This window comes from Prionailurus viverrinus, chromosome F1 (assembly GCF_022837055.1).
Source record: "Prionailurus viverrinus isolate Anna chromosome F1, UM_Priviv_1.0, whole genome shotgun sequence".
NCBI lineage: Eukaryota > Metazoa > Chordata > Mammalia > Carnivora > Felidae > Prionailurus > Prionailurus viverrinus.
The window spans coordinates 33,073,696-33,091,750 of record NC_062577.1 but is presented as its reverse complement, the minus strand read 5'-3'; the positions used below and the strand labels follow the sequence as shown (position 1 = coordinate 33,091,750).

Below are 18,055 nucleotides of genomic sequence, written 5' to 3'. Positions count from 1 at the left end.
CTAGTCGAGGAGGAAGGAGGACCGAGGAAGCCTGGGATAACCAATACACTATCACAACTGAACGAGCTGACTGAGCATTTAAGGGTGATGACCTCTCTTTGTGGTGTGTCACGTAAACATGTATGATGTCACAGGAGTAACCAAACAGGAAAGGCAGCTGCACATCAGGGGTTCAGTGCAACGAGAGTCACACCCATGGATGGAATCACTGAAGTTGACCCAGCTTCATACGTGTGTGATTTGAACATTTGCTAGAAAAATGAATTTGACTTATGAGCATTAACTTCAAAGATGATAGCAGGCACCATCTTGCTTGTGAACAGTTTTTCAGTTTATAATAAAATTAGTATTTGGGGCGCCTGGGTGGCTCAGTCGGTTGAGCGTCCGACTTTGGCTCAGGTCATGATCTCGCGGTCTGTGAGTTCGAGCCCCGGCGTCGGGCTCTGGGCTGATGGCTCAGAGCCTGGAGCCTGCTTCGGATTCTGTGTCTCCCTCTCTCTGACCCTCCCCTGCTCATGCTCCATCTCTCTCTCTCTCTCTCTCTCTCTCTCTCTCTGTCAAAAATAAATAAAACATTAAAAAAAATTAAAATTAGTGTAATTAGGAAGGACTCATCTTTCCACAGGTAGAAGTAGGAACATAGATAAAACGATCGTTCTGTTCCTCTCTCTTTCCTTTTAGACATGTCTTCTTGAAAATTATGAAATATTTCCAATACCTTGGCATGACAAACACCATTGTACCAACACCCGGTTCAAGAAATAGAATGTTATAGTTGAAGTTACTTACATACTTTGCCCCTCCCTTTCCTCCTACCTCCTCAAACCACACATATGCCCCTGCTGAAATGAACCGCTGTCCTGAATTTGGTATTCCTCATTCTCTCTATCTTTAAGTGTCTTACCCTGGAATTTTTTTGGTTTGCTTTCTTGGGTTTTGCTTGGAAAAATATCAAGTCTCTAAAGGTTCCAAGAGAGTTGGAAAGGAGGCCTGGACTAGGGGAAAGAGAGTCCTTCAAAATCAGAAACACTTGAAAGACTAAGGCTATGTAGTTGATGTAGGTCATCATTTGAGGAGGAAAGTGTGTAGTTGTTTCTTGTTGAAAAGCAATTGAATTCCTATTTGATGACCTGACCGTGAAATCTAATTACAGCCCAGTTCACCTGACTCATCCATCCTGTATGCTGTTGTGGTGTGCTCATCTCCTTGACTGATACAGGCTAGTTTATGGTTTCCTTTCTCAGTACAACTTCCTACTGAAAGATCTAATTTCCCCTAGACAAGTGCATTTTTCCTACACACACACACACACACACACACACACACACACACACACACACGCATGCACACACACACACACACACACACACACACTAATTCAAAACCAAAAGTTACCATAGTCATTGATTAATCTTTCCTCTTTGGGCCCCTTATAAAGTTGAACTCTCTGCACAATAGCTGTGGATGTCCATTCTAACCATTCATGATACTTATTCATTCACATTATAGTCACATCCTGTCAGTGTCTTCCTTTTCCTCTCCAAAGGAATAATGAAGTTAACTTTGAACATGTATTACCACCATCCTTAAGAGACACAGGGTACCCACTATATTCATGATATTGAGCATGATACTGTATACTGGGTCTCCGAGTGCTTTCCCAACATATCAGGGAGAGGGAAGCTTTTATTCCTCAAGTAGTAGCAAGAGTTTGCTTTAAAGAGAAAACGGCTGGGGAGAGGTTCAGATGCGGGTGATTATAATTTGGCTATAAGACCAAATTGGAATTGATAGGCCATATTAAGACATCAAATAGATCACCCAGTTCTCACCAAAGTGGTATTAGTGTTAAGCCTAAAATGATTAGAGGGGAACTAAAGGGTGTAATTAAGTGGGTTTGGACGAAGAAATTCTGAAATTAATCATTAAGTAATATTTAGGGGTAGATTTGTTTTTCTTTTTTGAGATCAGTGTCTCTTTGGCCCACCTACCATGGAAATTAGGAGGATTCGGCCGTCCTTTTCCTTCCAGTGCTAATGAAAGTTTGAGGGCTGAAGTCACCTATTAGGATCAGAGAGTGTCAAATCTTAACCTGTTCAAAATTGAGCTCATCTTGCTCTCCGTGCCCCCACCAACATGTTCTCTCTCCCCTTTCCCCATGCCAGCTAATTGCATCACCATACCTATTCTCACCCAGGCTCCGTGCTTCATAGCAATCCTCCCTTGTCTCCTGTGAGATCATTGCCGCTCTTCTTCCTCTCTATTCAGCTTCCGGACTGCACAAGTTATAGGGTTGTGGACCACTGAAGATGTGAAGAGACGACAGCAATGTCTTGTTTCACATATTCCATTTCATAGGTGGGTTTATAGATTATGTGGGTGATTGATCGTCTCAATTCTTGGCTGCAAGTTCATAGTGCTCAGGATTAAATTCAAAGACCCTATGTGACATAGAAAGACCTTCGTGAGCAGGCCCTACGTGCTTCTTCCTGTCACATAGTCATCTATATTGTTTATTACAGTCAATCTAATATTTCTGAAACTGCCATGCATTCATGCTTCTGAGACTTTTGCACATGTTGTACCCTCTGCTTGGACCCATTCCCATGATGTCCTCCTGGCTTAGTCTTATTTTTCCTTCAAGATTCAACTCAAGTACCATCTTCTTTTGGAATGGGATGTTAGGTGCTGCTTCACTGTAATCTGATGCAGAGCGTACATCTCTGAATTGAACCCACTAGGGTGTAACTGTCCTCTTTCTCACCCTGTAAAATTTGAATTCATGAAGAACATCGAATATTTCTGTGTATAACTCTTCTATTGTCTTACTTATAGTAGTTATATATTAATGCCAAACTGATGATGAACTTTTTGGCAACTGAAGTGCGTTACTTAAGAAAAATGTCCTAAATTTTAAACTTCCTTTTTTTTTTTGAGACCGTATTGATGGATAACCCATCTATTGCCACGATTTTGCTTATTATTTTTTTCTAAATCTTATCTTTTGACATCCTGTTACACTGTGCCTTCCCGTTCCCATCACATTTACAAACCTGCTTTCATTTGTACTCATTGTCTTCTTCTCTCTTGGGACGACAAAGAAAATGTTTTTCCAATAAAACCCCACCGTCCGCATATGCTCTGGATCTCATCTCATAGACTCTCTACCTTTGCAGTCCTCTCTCTTACATCATCTTTTTGACCTTTCTACTAAAATATTGCCCATCAGCATTCAAATATATGACACGTAGGTGTCTCTGGAGTCAAAATGTCTGATTTGATTCTCTGCTTCTGCATGTAAATAAAATGCTATTGACAGGTGGGCTCTGAGATATGCTGTTTACTTTTCCATTTCTGTTTATCTTTTTTGTCCGTCTACTCTTGCCCACTGTGTAAATCTCCTCTCAATACATTCAGAGGTAGTAGTAGTTTCATCCTGGAGAAACATTTTCCAGAACATTCTGATTTGCTTCCATCTGGATATGTTGTTATCTAGTCTGTTGCATGGCTATCATTTTCATATGTGTCTTCATCATCCTACTGGGAAAAGTCCATTCACCTCTTCTCTTGTTGGGTTACTTGAATCTCACATCTTCCTCTTTCCTGAGTTAGCTCTCTCAGTTTGATAAAACACATTCTCTAGTCGTTTCCCAAGAAAGAGTGCATAAGATCTTACATGTCTGAAGTATTGCTATTCTAGCCTCTCATTTGATTGTTTGTCAGGGTATAGAATTCTTGATTAGTATTTGATAGATTTTGGTGCTGCTGTTGCAAAGCCCAAAGTATCTATGATTCTAAATCTAAGGCTTTCTCTTTGTTTCCAGTATTCTGAATTTTCATAATGATGTGTGTTGGAGTGAATCTATACTCTGGGTACTCAGTAAATCCAATCTGGAAACTCATGACATTCACTTCTGGGATATTTTTTTTGAATTATTTCTTTGATGAATTCCTATCATCCACTTTCTCTCTCTCTCTCTCTCTCTCTCTCTCTCTCTCTCTGTTGTTTCTTTTTGGAACTTATATAATTTGGATGCTATTGGATACCCTCCTGGACCTCAACTTCTGTTTTGTTTTGCTACTGAGAGATTTTTAAAATTTATTTACAACTTCCTATTGCATTTTCTTTTTGCTATTGTATTTTTAACTTCCAATAATTATTGTTTGCTCTCTGAATTTTTATTACATTTCTTCCAGTTTCATTGATGCAGAATCTTATTACTTTAAGAACATATATAGTGTTAGTGTTTTCTGCCTCTATAGAATGTTTTCTCCAAGTTACTTTTTTTTTTCCTATTTGTTTTGGCTTTTCTGTTTCTTATTAAAGAATATTTTCACATGTCCGATGATTCTTGGCTATCCACTCAAATTCAACAATTTGTCAACAAAAAGATACATTTGAAGCTGTGGCTGGGGCTGGTTGACCATGGACTTCGCTACAGAGCAATCTCATAGGGCCATTTGATTGGAAAATCTCTGACACCTGTATCTTTACTCTTTTTTGATGGCCTGATTGAAATCCTCAGAGCAGATCCTTCAGAGAAGAGTTTTCCAAAATCCTTCTTGAAGGGCGCAGTTCTGGCAGCTAGCATTCTTGGAGCCTATGGCAGAGGAAGGTTGTTGCTCTCAGCATTTAGTATGTAAAAACAACACTTCATCCCCTTAGTTTTAGTACAGAGAAACCCTTTTTTACCCTCTCCTGAGAGGGGATGTAGCAAGTTCTTAGTTGCTCTGAGTGGGAGAGAAGATCTGAGAGGTCTTAACTGTTTCTTAACCAGACTCTTCACCCACCTTCCTGATTTTTTTCCCACCCCTGTCTCCAGGGTTACTAATGCCACCAATTCTTGAATTTTTGAGGGCCGGGGGACTCCACGGTAAAAATAGGGTTGCTAGCTTAGGGTCAGCTCTTTCAAATCTGCTAGGTCAGTTACCACGCATCCAATTGCTGGCTAGCTTCCAAAATTTTGTTGCTATTGTTTATCCCACCATCTCTTTGTCCTTCAGACTTTATGCCTTTCAATAAATCTTAATAATAACTATGCATCTCAGAATTGCTGTGAGGATTATGTAAGCTAACATACGAAAAAGGCTCACAATGTTGTAAGTGCTCAACAAATACTATTATAATTATTACCATCATCACTTAAATAGGTCACTGCAGTAGCCTGTTTCTAACTGGTCCTCCACTTCCATTCTTGCCCCTTTCAACCCATTCTCCGAAGAGCAGTTAAGATAATTTGGAGAAACATAAATCTGATGTTTTCCTTAATAGACTTTCATGTCCTATTAAAGTTATACATTGATTTCATTCATTCATATGTTCATTCATTCAAATATATATTGAATGTCTACTGTGTGTCCAATACTTTGCTAGGTGCTGAGACTACAATGGTAATAGGGAGAATTGGTCTCTGCCCTTGGACAAACTACTTGGGGACATTCATATAAAATAAACAAGCAAATAATATGTGGCAAGTAGGTATTCAGGTAAGTGCTTAATATAGCTCATAGATGATGCAAATCTGGATCCTTGCTTGCTTCTAAAGTCTTCATCTCAAGTCCCCCCCCCCCCCCCCTTTTTTTTTCCTGTTTATCACGCTATGGCCAGACTGGCCTGGAAGAGGTTTCCTTTCCTCCTGCAACATAGGGTTTGCAAATGCTATACCCCCGCTTGGAATGCTCTTCTTACTCTGCAAATGACTAACTCCTATTCATGCTTCAGGTTTCAAATAGTCACTTTCGCCAAAAGACTTTCCCAGATTCACCACTTTGAGTTAGAATTTCCCTGCCCTGTTATCCCCTTCATAGCACCTGTATTTCTCTTTCTTTATAGCGCTGTTTGTGGACCCCCCCACCCCCACCCAAATAAACCCAGCACCTAGGGCGGTTCCTGAAACTTAGCATTCAAAAATACTTATTGAATGAATGACTATCCTTGTTAAATCCTAAGGTATTTGACAGCATACTTTGTAAGAAATAGAAGCTCAATAAAAGCTTGTTAAATTAAACTGAACAATTAATCGCAGATAAATTATGACTTTGGCTGCTTCTAGCCAAATCCAAGATCATTTTCTCAGTCTTCATTGTTATAGATTAAGAGTAAGAAAAATAAGGCCGGATGCTAAAGGGTGGATCCAATGGGAAGGGTCATTTTGGCAGAAGGTTAACATAATTCAGTCTGTACCTTAGTATTTTTGGCTTAAAAACTTCATTAGTTTTACTCCATAATATTCAAGCTCTAAAAGAAGTAATTAAAGACCGTAAAATTCCAAAGAGAAAGACTTATCGATTACCAGTGTGAAAGTCACAGTAGAAAGAAGTTTGGAATTCTAATAGGTGTGATGTTCCATCCACAATTAGGATGAATAATTTTCTGAAATATCCCACATAATAGACTCTAAAAAATTATTCTCATTCCATAAGGGACACGTTTTCTACTTAATTCAATATGAATACCCAACAGAGCTGAAATGAACTGTGCTAGAAATATTCATGGTTACTTGAAAAAGTATTTTCCATCTGGAATTTTAAAAATAAACGCGGACAAAGTTTTTACTATCCTCCCACCATTGATGACGGAAAAAATATATTATTAAATCATTTGCTTCTTACCTTATATTTCCAAGATTATTCCCACCCGACCCCCGCTTTTTTTTAGATATAAATTTTATAGTAGCTGTTTCTTGATTATCATGTGAAAGCTGTTGCTGGGGACTTCTATATCCGGTAACGTCGGACTAGGTAATTCAAACAACCCCTCCTTGCTGAAGCAGTGGGGAGCTAAACATACAATGAAGACTTTGAAGAAAGAATCGCCAGGCCTGGGTCAAGATGAGGAAAGAGGTCAGGTGTAGTACAGCCAACATTTGGGACTCTTCCTCTGGAGACATCTCTCTATCCCAGAATGGGTGGCTGAGATACTAAGGGCTGCTTCTGACAGCTTCACACAAGCGAAGAATCAGCAATTGGGAGTCCAGGATCCACCAATGGATGGGGGGACCTAGTGTACTTAGTATACTGCCCTTGCGTGCTGTGGGTGGGGAACTCCGAGCTGCACCGCAGGAGTGAGCATAAACTCTTTCAACACTAGCTGTGTTGGATTTACTGTTGTGGTGATTCTATGAGCCAATTAAGGGGTTATCAGGAAAAATTTTGTCCGTATTTTGTATTTAACTTCAGCATTGACTTTCGGCTGAGGAAGCTTCAAACTTCAAACTCCTAGCTTTCAACCTACTGCAGTTATTCAATTGCAGGATTTTAGAACATGGCCAAGTCATTGTGACACCTGCTCTGATATCTTAAGATTCACTAATGAAGCCCTTCAATTGAATAAATGCCCTCAAGTAAGATCAGAAAACCCCTGTTGGTGGACAGAAGGAAATCTTAGGACACAAAGGCAGAGAAGCAGTTGAGAGAGGCAGTCACTAAAGCAGAGAAAGGACTATTCATTCAGAACTTGTTCCTCATGAATTCTTGACTTAGTATTATTATTTTCTTTTAACTCACACATAGGGAAATCCTAAGTTTAATGAGCCTAAGGAACTATGTTATGATGCCTTGGCACTTGATCCCATCAGATAAATATCCTCAAAATCTACAAACACAATAGAGACAAAGGCAATCCAAGTTCGAACAAATTTTTTAAATAGAAAAAATATTTGAGGTGCTTGCTTTTCTATTCTTGAACCTCTCGTTTTAGGCTTAGAGATATAAGAAGCATGGCATATACCACTGCCAAATATGTCAGTTCTGCTTTGCAGGCTCTGCTGTTATTACTAAATAAGAGTACAAGTCACACTCCTTTCTAAACACTAATGGGAGGGGTAATGAGGAAACAACAACAAAAAATTGATTTTCCTCTAGGGAAGAAGTTCTTTTTGTAAGTATCCGTTTCATGTAACTAGCACTTGAAACAAAATTTCCAAGATGCCGGGGACCTAATGACTTGTAGCTCTATTTCTCACAAGGCAGGAGGCTAGATCACAGTACTTGAGCTTTCATGGTAAAGCATCCCTTTCTATTTGTGTTAGGTTTTTATGGTAAATTTTGCTTTGCAATATTCACTCCTTATTGGTCTGAGTTCTTTCGTCTAGAGCCTCAGGAATAAATCTACATCTTTCACATAATACTTCCCCGAATTTGAAGCCGTCACATCGCCCTGCAATCTCTCGTCCAGGTAAGGATCTCCAGTTCCTTTTGTCAAACTTCAGTCGTTCCTTAGGTTTTCCATGTAAACCCCTCACCCAAACCCCCAGTGCAATGTGACTAAAGCATTTTACACGAACACTAGTGTTTCCTTTTTTTCTAGACCTTTTAACTATTAAAATGCAACTGTTTCTGCAGCCCAGTCACATTGCCCTGCTGGGATAGATTAGAGTTAAAATATTATTGCTATTTCTTCATCAGATCAACTACAAAACCAGTTTTTACCCATGCTGGACTCACATAATAGATTTAGAACTTAGGGGCAGGGCTTCACATTTATGAATATCCAATCTTAGGGTTTTTTCAGTCTGTTGAAGAGTTTTGAATGGTCATTCGTTGTACTATCAGTCCCTTCTGGATTTATATTACCTGTAAATTTAGTAACTGTCTTTAAGTAGTGGATGAAAAGGGATTGCATGAAACCAAGGACAAAGGACTGACATCAGCCATCAGAGGTCTTCTGGAAGTTAATTAACTGTGGTTATACTTCTGGTTCTCAAACCGTATCATGCATCAGAATCAGAACAGATTGTTGGCCTCATTTATTTCTGATCTTTTTTTTTTTTTTTTTCAACGTTTGTTTATTTTTGGGACAGAGAGAGACAGAGCATGAACGGGCGAGGGGCAGAGAGAGAGGGAGACACAGAATCGGAAACAGGCTCCAGGCTCTGAGCCATCAGCCCAGAGCCCGACACGGGGCTCGAACTCACGGACCGTGAGATCGTGACCTGGCTGAAGTCGGACGCTTAACCGACTGCGCCACCCAGGCGCCCCTATTTCTGATCTTTTTGACAATTTGCATTTCTAACAAGTTACCAGATAATAAGAGAAACACACTTTAAGCAATATTGCTTTATGGGTGCAGTTAATTATTCCACAAGCTGCCATCACAGTTTATGAGACTCTTTACAAACCTTTTAATGAGGTTTGTCCTGACTTATTCTTTGAATGTATCCTGATCTCTCACAAATTGATTAGATTATATTATGGTTCCATTTCCATAGTTTTTAAGCTTCAATGAGAAGGAACGGAGAAGTGGTTCAAGTCTCCACTCTGGTCCTAGAGTTCAGCTCAATTCTATTAACTCCAGTGTTGTTTGAAATAAGCTTAAATGTTGACATTGTCAACAATTAAATTCTCCCACAGGGATGCTGCAGTGTAGATCTCAGTCTATGACAAGTGGAAAGGGAACACTTAGCCTTCCCACAATTGCTCAGCAACAGACACTGAATTAACAACTTTCAGGAGCTGATTGCATACCAGAAAATTTGGGAAATCAAGGAAGGAAAATTTCAAATGCCCTCTGGTGTTAAGAAGAAACATTTTAGTTTCTCCGGTCAAAGTCATTAACATTCCACCCACAGAGTGAGATTCAGCAGATGTTGGCACCCTCCTCAAAGCAGTGGACTATTATCAGCTTTTGGTAATAAACATGCAACTTGGGTGTCATGGCTGTCCACCGGCCCGCTGTATTCACCCCAAAATATGCTCAGACAACAATATTTTCAGTTCATTTATTCCTTCAAAACAAGTCACTTTATACAGCATTTAGATACTTAAAATCACGGACCTCATAAATAAAATCAATTCATCTTAATGACAATGGCAAAATCACATAAGAGTTGTACAAAATGAAATCAGACATCTCCCAGGTAGCAGCAGTGCATTAACTTAAAAAAAAAAAAAATGCTGGCAAACAGACAAAAGAACATTTTTAAGAAAACACTGTCCATCTTAATGAACAAAAATATGCCAAGAAACAAACTCTTCTGTTTGCCCTTTCCTGCTACTTTTTTCAAGTCATGTTCTAAGCTCTAAATTTGACAATCTTGTGGTTTCCTTCTTGCTTCAGCAATCTCCACCTCTACTCCATTAATACAGGAAATACAGGACTATTATCATTCTGTATCCCTTTTGACAAGCTATACATGTCGATTCCGCATTTTCAGCTGAATTCAATACTTCTGTAATGGGGAAAAAAATTACTCTTTGCTAAACAGCTTGTAAACAGCTTGAGTCATGAATGGCACCAAGGTGAACTGGAAAACTGCCAAGAATTAGGTGCCCTGGTCCTTTCCAGTAACTTATGGGCGACAACGAACTACAGATCCTATACCATGTATAAAGTCAGTCTCATGTAATCTTAGTAGAAATTCTAAACCTTTCTTAGGTTAACCTGTTACCTACTACTTAACCAAATCGTATCTTCACATCCTTAAACTACTACATGTAGGATATTTTTAAAAAACAAGTATAAAAAGGCATCATAGCAAAATGCTCATATTCATGGTTTTATACATTAATGACAAACTTCTCAGTTATGGCCCTGCTACATTCTATGCCAAGAAATGGGTGAGGAGGGTTGGGATGACACAAAGGCATTGCTTGAAAATTTTTTCAAAAAGCGTAATTCACAACTAAGGAAAGGATTCACTTGGGGATCTCTTCTGTGATAAGTGGTACTTTATCCCCCTTTCTTTTTAATCTAAAATAGCAATCTCTTTTAAATTCATATGGACCAAGACCTACCTAAATCAGCACCCCACAATTCAATATCAATGTAGTTTCTTCAAAGTCAAATATTCAAAGCACTGTAAACAAAATGCCAGTTAATTTTTGGAAAAGAAAAAAAAATAATAAAACCCATTCCCACAATCAGGCAACTTTTATAATCTTTCTAAAAGAATTACGTGTGTTGAAATATTGTAACTCTTAATCTGGAAACATCTCTGGTTAATGAACCAGCTTATTCAAATGAAGTGTTTCACTTTAGACTTAAAAATGATACATTTAAGGCTAAAAAATCAGCTCCCGTAAAATAAGTTTGCTTAGCAACAAATGAAGAGTTTTAAGATTCTAATCTTTTCTAAGTTGGTATAGTCCTCTTTGTGCTACAAGGATAAATTTGAATACTGCACCGTACAATGAAAGATAAAGAACAATCACATTATAGAAACAGGTAACTTTCTGAATGCTAGGCCACACAGCATGCTCCCAAGTGACGGACATCAAGTTGCACTGTTATCAAAACACCAGAATGCTGTACCACTGGATGGATACAGCATACACTGATGGCAATGCTGATTAAGAGCTGACCGTTAGCAGCTCAAGAATTATATTTTAATGTCTTTAACAAGAACCCTGCAGAGGGCTAACATGTAAACTTTTACTTCCTATCTTTTAAAGTGCTGCAAATAATAACAAGTGTGTCTCAACACATGAAAGAACATAAATCTTCACATATGAAAGTTTAGGAAGGCCACCTGATCCATAAAGAACAAAAATTACTCTCATTTTACATACTCCCCATTCTAATTAAAAAGAAAAAAAAGACAAAAAACTACATTTAGTTATGGCAACCTGCAACATACATGTTTTAATTAATGCCTACGTAGGATAGAAAGAATATGCTGGATAAGTAAATTAGGCGTGGGCACTTAGGGGCATTTATAGAGAGACAATACATTAACGCATTCCTGATTATGACTTTGCTGGGACTTGAGCGTGGAGTAATCAACTGGCATGATTAAATTAGTTTTGTCAAAAGGGTCACGCTGACCAGCAGCCAAACTTTCAAGGGTACCACTCGACTGTGCCCATTTTTCATTCCTGGGAAATAAGAAATAAACTAGGAATGATTAACACAAGACGTGCCACCCTGATGTCTTTCTATGGCTATCCCATCCCCAAATCCCTAGGGGTATTCATTTTAATTTCTGAAATCACTCTATCCAGAAGTGCATCTTCATGCTCCCACACCGAATCTCTAAATCCAAAGAAGAATAAGGGAAAGAAGAATAAGAGAAAGGGGTGGGGGACAGGAAAGCACAGTCCTCATTCATTCAGCCACGAAGGTAAACTATCCTCATTTTAATTAAAAAGATATTCTTGAATGGCAGTCAAAAACTGAATAGATAGGAAGAAGGGTTTCATTCTGCTCACGTGCAAATTGAAGAGAAAGTTTCTTTTGATCCTGTTGCAAGTACTAAAACCCATAGGTTTTCAAAATTCTGAAGATTAGAATTTATACACATTTATAAACTAATTTCAAGGGGCACCTGGGTGGCTCAGTTGGTTGAGCGTCCAACTTTGGCTCAGGTCATGATCTCGCGGTTCAAGAGTTCAAGCCCCACATCGGACACACGAATGTCAGAGAGGAGCCCGCTTCAGATCCTGTCTCCCTCTCTCAAAAATAAATAAAACAGTAAAAAAACAACAACACCCAAAACTGATTTTAAGAGTTCAATAAGTGCAGTTAAAAAAAACAAACAAACAACAACAACAAAAAAAAAACCAAAAAAACAACTTTAAATTCTGTGAGGTTTACAAGCTTGAGTTTAGAATGAGCACAAGTTTGGGTTTTTACTCCACCATAACTAAAACAAACTGTCCGCAAATAATGCATCATATCTTGGATTTTCCATGATCACAACATTCAAGTCCTAGTACTGAACTTCAGCAACTGGTTAATTTAGAACTCATTATTGAGAGCAATTTGACAGAGTGATCAGTGTCCAGTGGTGAATGGACAACCTATGTAACAGGTAAAATAGAGTAAGATCCCCGGAATAAATACTTGACACTTGCTTTGTATAAAAGCATGAGCTTAAATACGCAAACAAAAACACTTAAAAATGAAGGGGTTTAATTTTATGAACTATCAGGTTCTATCTCTTTCTATTTGTTAAGTTAATCCAACATAGATAAGATACACTCCATCTTAAAGTGACAGAATTTTATGCTGGGACACATATCAATACATGCCTGGGATATTATAAATTACTCAATAAATATTTATTGCATGAATAAACCTGTCTAAAATCCCAGTAAGCAAATGTCAAATTTGGCTTCTGAAGTACCTAAGAAGGCAAGCTTTATGAATGGTGATGTGTAAAGCTCAATTTGATGGATGCTACCCAGTGGGTATACTCATAACTTCTAGTTTTAAACTTATTTTCTGGGGAAAGGAGAGATACAAAAATCTTTAGACCAAGATGACAGCCAGGTGCAAAGAGATCTTCAAACATATTCATTTGTACGTAGTATGATTGCCAAACATTAAGTATCTCAAGCTCACAAGTGCTATTTTAAGGCTCAGTAAAATAGAAAATTCAACACTTAATTTAAGTTATACTGACCATAATTTACAATGCCTAAAGTAGTTATTCACAAAAAAGGTACTCAAGAAAGGTCACCTAATGATTTCAAGCATACTTTGCGAATTCTTCCTTAAAGGAACTTGTCCACTGAATTGTTTCCATGTTCCTAATTTTATATGGCCACCTCCACCAAGTGAAGTGCTAAAAGTAAATCTCAATTTTAAAACATTTGCCAAGAAGAGAAGCTGAAAGAGACAGAAGTGCTTTAAAATATTCCATTGGTATTCTAAGTGAGATACTTCATCAAAAATGAGACCAAGATAACAAAGCGTCACAACATTAAACCTCTTCACATTTTGTGAGATAATACATAACAAATTATAATTTAGCATCCCTGATCTTCAGAAGAATTAAGAAAAGAGGTAGGAAACTTTTATCTGGAAGATCTCATGGTGAAGCTAATTTTAGAGGGTGTGCCTCGCAGGTCAGCCCACCAAGCAAAAGAGTACACATCTAATATTAGGAAGCAGAATTCCGAGAAAAGCTGAATAAGGCAAGGATTTAAAAACGGTCATATTTTGGAAGTGAAACAAATTCATTCAACATTACTATCCCCACTACTTTAAAACTCTTCAAAAGTCAAAGTAAAAGATAGTAGATAAGCAAAGTGCTAATTTGCAGAAATGTGAAATTATTCAAAAGAGCATTAGTGGTCAGATAAGGCTCGCATGAAAGTAAGTACTGTGTAGCTAAGAAAAGATCTCACAAAAATCAAATCAAAGCATAGCATTATCCCTTTAGATGAAGACTGTTTAGGAGTTGGAGAAAAAGCTGAGGAGAGTGAATCCCTCCAGATAAATCATTAAAAAAAAAAAAAAAATCAAGCACTCAAAATACAAGAAACTTCAATTACAAATAAATATACCCTGCTTAATTAAAAATTCTTATCCAATGTGACAAACATCAATAAATGAGTTGCATTAAAACACGAGGCCAACGGTCTTTTAAAGCTTTAGTAAGCTGCTCAGGCACCTGTTCCCTCATACATTCTCCTTTTATACACTAGAAATCCTAAATTGGGTACTATCAGTTCCTTAGGTAATATTCTCAAGGAACAGACTCATCCCTGTAAAAATTGCTTGTAATGTACTTATAACTGGTTAAGTACACATTTATAAAGTCTACCAAATTGCAATATAAAATCAGTTTTGACAACTCTGTGTATCTTCATTTGAGGAATCGATGCACAATTTAGAAAATTATTACTCCAGAGTTTTTAAAAGGACTCAATTATGGAGACACTGTGGTCGATGTCCAGTGGCCTCGCGTGAGGCCTTCCACGTTACCCAACATACGCAGTTGCTTTCTTCTACAAGTTAAAGCTGCTGGGTGCTAGCTTATAATACTAGGACTCAATCTTCCGGTGAGTGTAAGTGGCAAGGACCACCTGGTCTGTCACCCCAGCAGAAAAACGGCATGTATCACCACTGGAGACACACATCTGTAAACTTGCACACTCATTTTTAATCTTGACAAGGAATTTCAGGGTCTTAGTGGTTTTAAGTTAAAAAAGATGGTTCGAACATTGTGTTCCTTTGTTCTTTAGGGTTACGAATAGCTTATTGGAAAACCCAGAGCCTTCTGGATCTGTGAGGTAGTAGGCGGCAGTCCTCATCATGCATAGATCACACTTCTCCAAAGTTGGTATGGCCTGTCTCCTTGGCGTGGTCCCTTGCTTCTGCTTGTCCGACTAATCCCTTCTGACACACCATGCATCTCAGGGTGAAGCGGTTTACGTCAGTGAACTGTCTCTTTCTTCTAGCTTCGTCTGCTAATTCCAGTGCTTGTACAAGAACAATATCATCGTTAGAGGAGAAAATGGTCAGGGGCGGGGTGTCTGGGTCAGGGAAGACACGCTGAAGCGGGTCATAGTGGATGCCATCGTAAATAAGCAGGACCCTTTTGGTATATCCTGCATCTTCTCCAAAACGATCAATTCTTACTGTCTGTGTATCCACCACACAGATTTCGCACTGGTAAAATTTAGACAAAATTGATATCTCAATAGCTCCTCCCCAAGTGTCATCCCTTTTGATCCAGTCACAGTACTCTTGATTTGTTTTTCCCAGTATTGCCTCACTATAGAAGTCTGGATCACTTGCTACAATTTGTGCTATGAGGCGTCTCATCTCAGGGGCGCAAGCTGGATTCAAGACTCCTCCTTCTACAACATAGTATACACTGGTAAAGAGGCAAGAGTTGTCTGCTGGGACCACAGTTCTGCTAAGCACGGGCAAAGTTTCCCTGACATAACTAGGAGCACCATGTTTTGTAAATGCAGGTGAAGTTTTGGGCCTGGTTTGGTCTTCTTCAACGATCAGCATGTCGCCTGTTAAAAATAAACAAAGCCAGAACTGCAGAGACATTACAGATGAAATCCGTTGTTCACTAGCCAAGTTTGCAAATTACGAACAGGAAGAGTTTAAAAAAAAAAAAAAAAAAGGATAAACTGGGTCACTGGGGAGAATACAGCTTTGCAAACAAGTGATCGGTAACACCTCTTGTTCCTCAGTCTTCATAAAGACGAAAACAGACCAAAGGGAAAAACATTTGAGGGGGCATTCCAATTAAGGAGCCCTGGTTATACACCTTTATACTTACATGAAAAGATACACTTCCACAACAAAATTTCCTTATGCTCCCTCTCTGCATTTTAAAAGCACTCATCTTCCAAAAGGTGTTTACCCAAGACTAGGCCACTAGGGGGGTTCTTGTCCTCTGAAGCTTAACATTTTATCTACCCAGTTTAGTGTTTACAGGATCCTTGACACAACAACTGAAAGCTTTTAATGATCAATATTGCTGTTCAAGTTTTAATAGCGGACAGAAACAACTGCTGTTGTTTAGAATTTGAAAGGGCCTTCGGTGGATGTGTAAAAGCATACTCTAAAATGAGTACAACGAACTCTATGTGAAGGTGACTGCAAAAACCAACCAGGAAAGCGAAAAAAAAGTATTCTGCATCCTTCAGACCTGCTCTTTTTTTTTTTTTAGAGATAGAGGAGAAAAAGCCATCAGGATAGAGAAAATAGGCCTTATTTTTTTTGGGGTGTTTGTGGACTCAGAAAAAACAAAATGAATGAGACGTTTTCGAGGCAGACCACAAAGCACATTGAGGAAGGGGGGACCCCGAGGCTTTGGGCTTCTCACACGGGTTGGGCCCTCCCTCCCTCTTTCAACCAGGTATGTGGGCGAAGAGTTGCTAGATACTTGCCCCGGCCTCCGTCAGAGTTCTCCGTTCCTTAATTTATTTAGCCCTGTCCTCAAAACCCCCAACAGACCCACAGCTACCTTGCCTGGATCAGTTCTGTTTCCCCCCACACCCCTCTCCGTCCTCCCAGGACTTTCCCTGGCCCCAACCTCGATTCCCTACCTGACTGGATGGGCAAATCCCCAAGAATGGTATCCTCGTTGCTGAGATCCAGGCATTCGGGCGGGTATCCTACGAGGATTCGCTGACAGCCGGGGGCGATGCCGGTGATGGCGGCAATTTGGCCCTGGAGTTCCCGCACTCGGGTCCGGCTGGACAACCCCTGCAAAACATGGGTGCCGTCCTTGGCCTTGCAGCGGAGCCGCCACATCGTGTCGGTCCGGCTGCCCACAGGCCAGACACCCGTGGGGCCAGCTTTGGTCCCGGCAGCGGGTTGGCAAACGCCGCCGGGGCAACCAGCCGCCGGGTGGACTCCAAAATGGCCACCCTTTGCAGGGCCAAACATCGCGAGAAATCGCAGTGGCTACAGTTCTCGCGATACTTTGGTGTAGCGTAAGCTTTAGCACTTTAAGACGCGCGAACTCTCTTAAAGTGACAACTAATTCTCTGCCGCCAACCCTGCAGGAGCCAAAGGATGAAGATTTATCCCTGTTCCTCCAGTACAAGTGGCTTTGCTACCTGCCGAACGAGTGAGGTGCCTTCTGCGTTGGCAGCATATATGCTCAAGGAAAGAGGGCGGAGGAAGGAGTTCCTGAATCGGGTACATTGGAATGTAACCTTGCAGTTAGTGAGGTCGGAAATTAGTAAATTGGGGCTTCCAAACTACACCGGGAGAAATAGAGTCATAGTTCAGAACGCAAATGAATACCAAGAATGGTCAGTGAGTCAAAATACCTGTCAAAAAACAATCAGACACTCGTGACTAGGCTCGTGGCTGCAGCAAACATTGACTCATTTAGGTTAAGGGAGCCAGACAACTGGCCTGGCCACCTCGACGCTGTAACTTGAAAATGTCCATCTGCCACATCAGAAAGCGCAGTATGAGGTCATCATCTGGGCCTAGGGCAATTGCTACACGTGGGTGGTAGCAGTTTAAGGAAGAGGAAGGAATGTTTGTCATTCGGATTCCAGTTCAGGCTCTGGGTATAGAGATATGAAGACGACTCCATTCCTGCCTTCAGCATTGCAAGTACTCACTGTAATCAGGAGAGAGGGTGGGGTGTAAAGGTACCCACCGAATTTCACAGCCACGTGGTAATGCTAGATTGTGTGACCTTTGGCAACCCTGTATCCCTAGAACCAAGGACTGTGCCTCACCAAACAAGCGTTCAACAAACACTTGCTGAATGCATACAGAGTTGTATTGGTACAGATAAGGCAGTTATACTGGTTGTTGTAAAAAGCCTCAAAAAGGAGGCGCTAGTTGAGCTATTTTGAAGGATGAATTTTATCCCCAGGAATAAAGACATCTCTGAATTTA

The 18,055-nt window shown here is 39.8% G+C and overlaps 1 protein-coding gene across 8 annotated transcripts in view; it reads right to left on the bottom strand.

The window, feature by feature from the left end:
• The window catches only part of YOD1 (YOD1 deubiquitinase), a 30,926-nt gene extending 13,643 nt beyond the window's left edge, over positions 1 to 17,283 (bottom strand). For 3 of the 8 annotated variants that reach the window (XM_047841398.1, XM_047841405.1, XM_047841406.1), the window contains exons 1-3: positions 16,738 to 16,872; positions 2,184 to 4,601; positions 1,992 to 2,061 (exon numbers count right to left, since the gene is read on the bottom strand). Coding sequence is in view for 3 of the 8 variants with exons in the window: in XM_047841409.1 (XP_047697365.1) it covers positions 14,990 to 15,693; positions 16,738 to 17,080 (1,047 nt within the window). In the remaining 5 variants the exon portion in view is untranslated. Of the gene's footprint in view, positions 1 to 1,991; positions 2,062 to 2,183; positions 4,602 to 9,705; positions 15,694 to 16,737 lie in introns of those variants that run through there. The other 5 variants (XM_047841399.1, XM_047841403.1, XM_047841400.1 and 2 more) reach the window with 4 other exon arrangements.
• Positions 17,284 to 18,055: the final 772 nt, after the last annotated feature.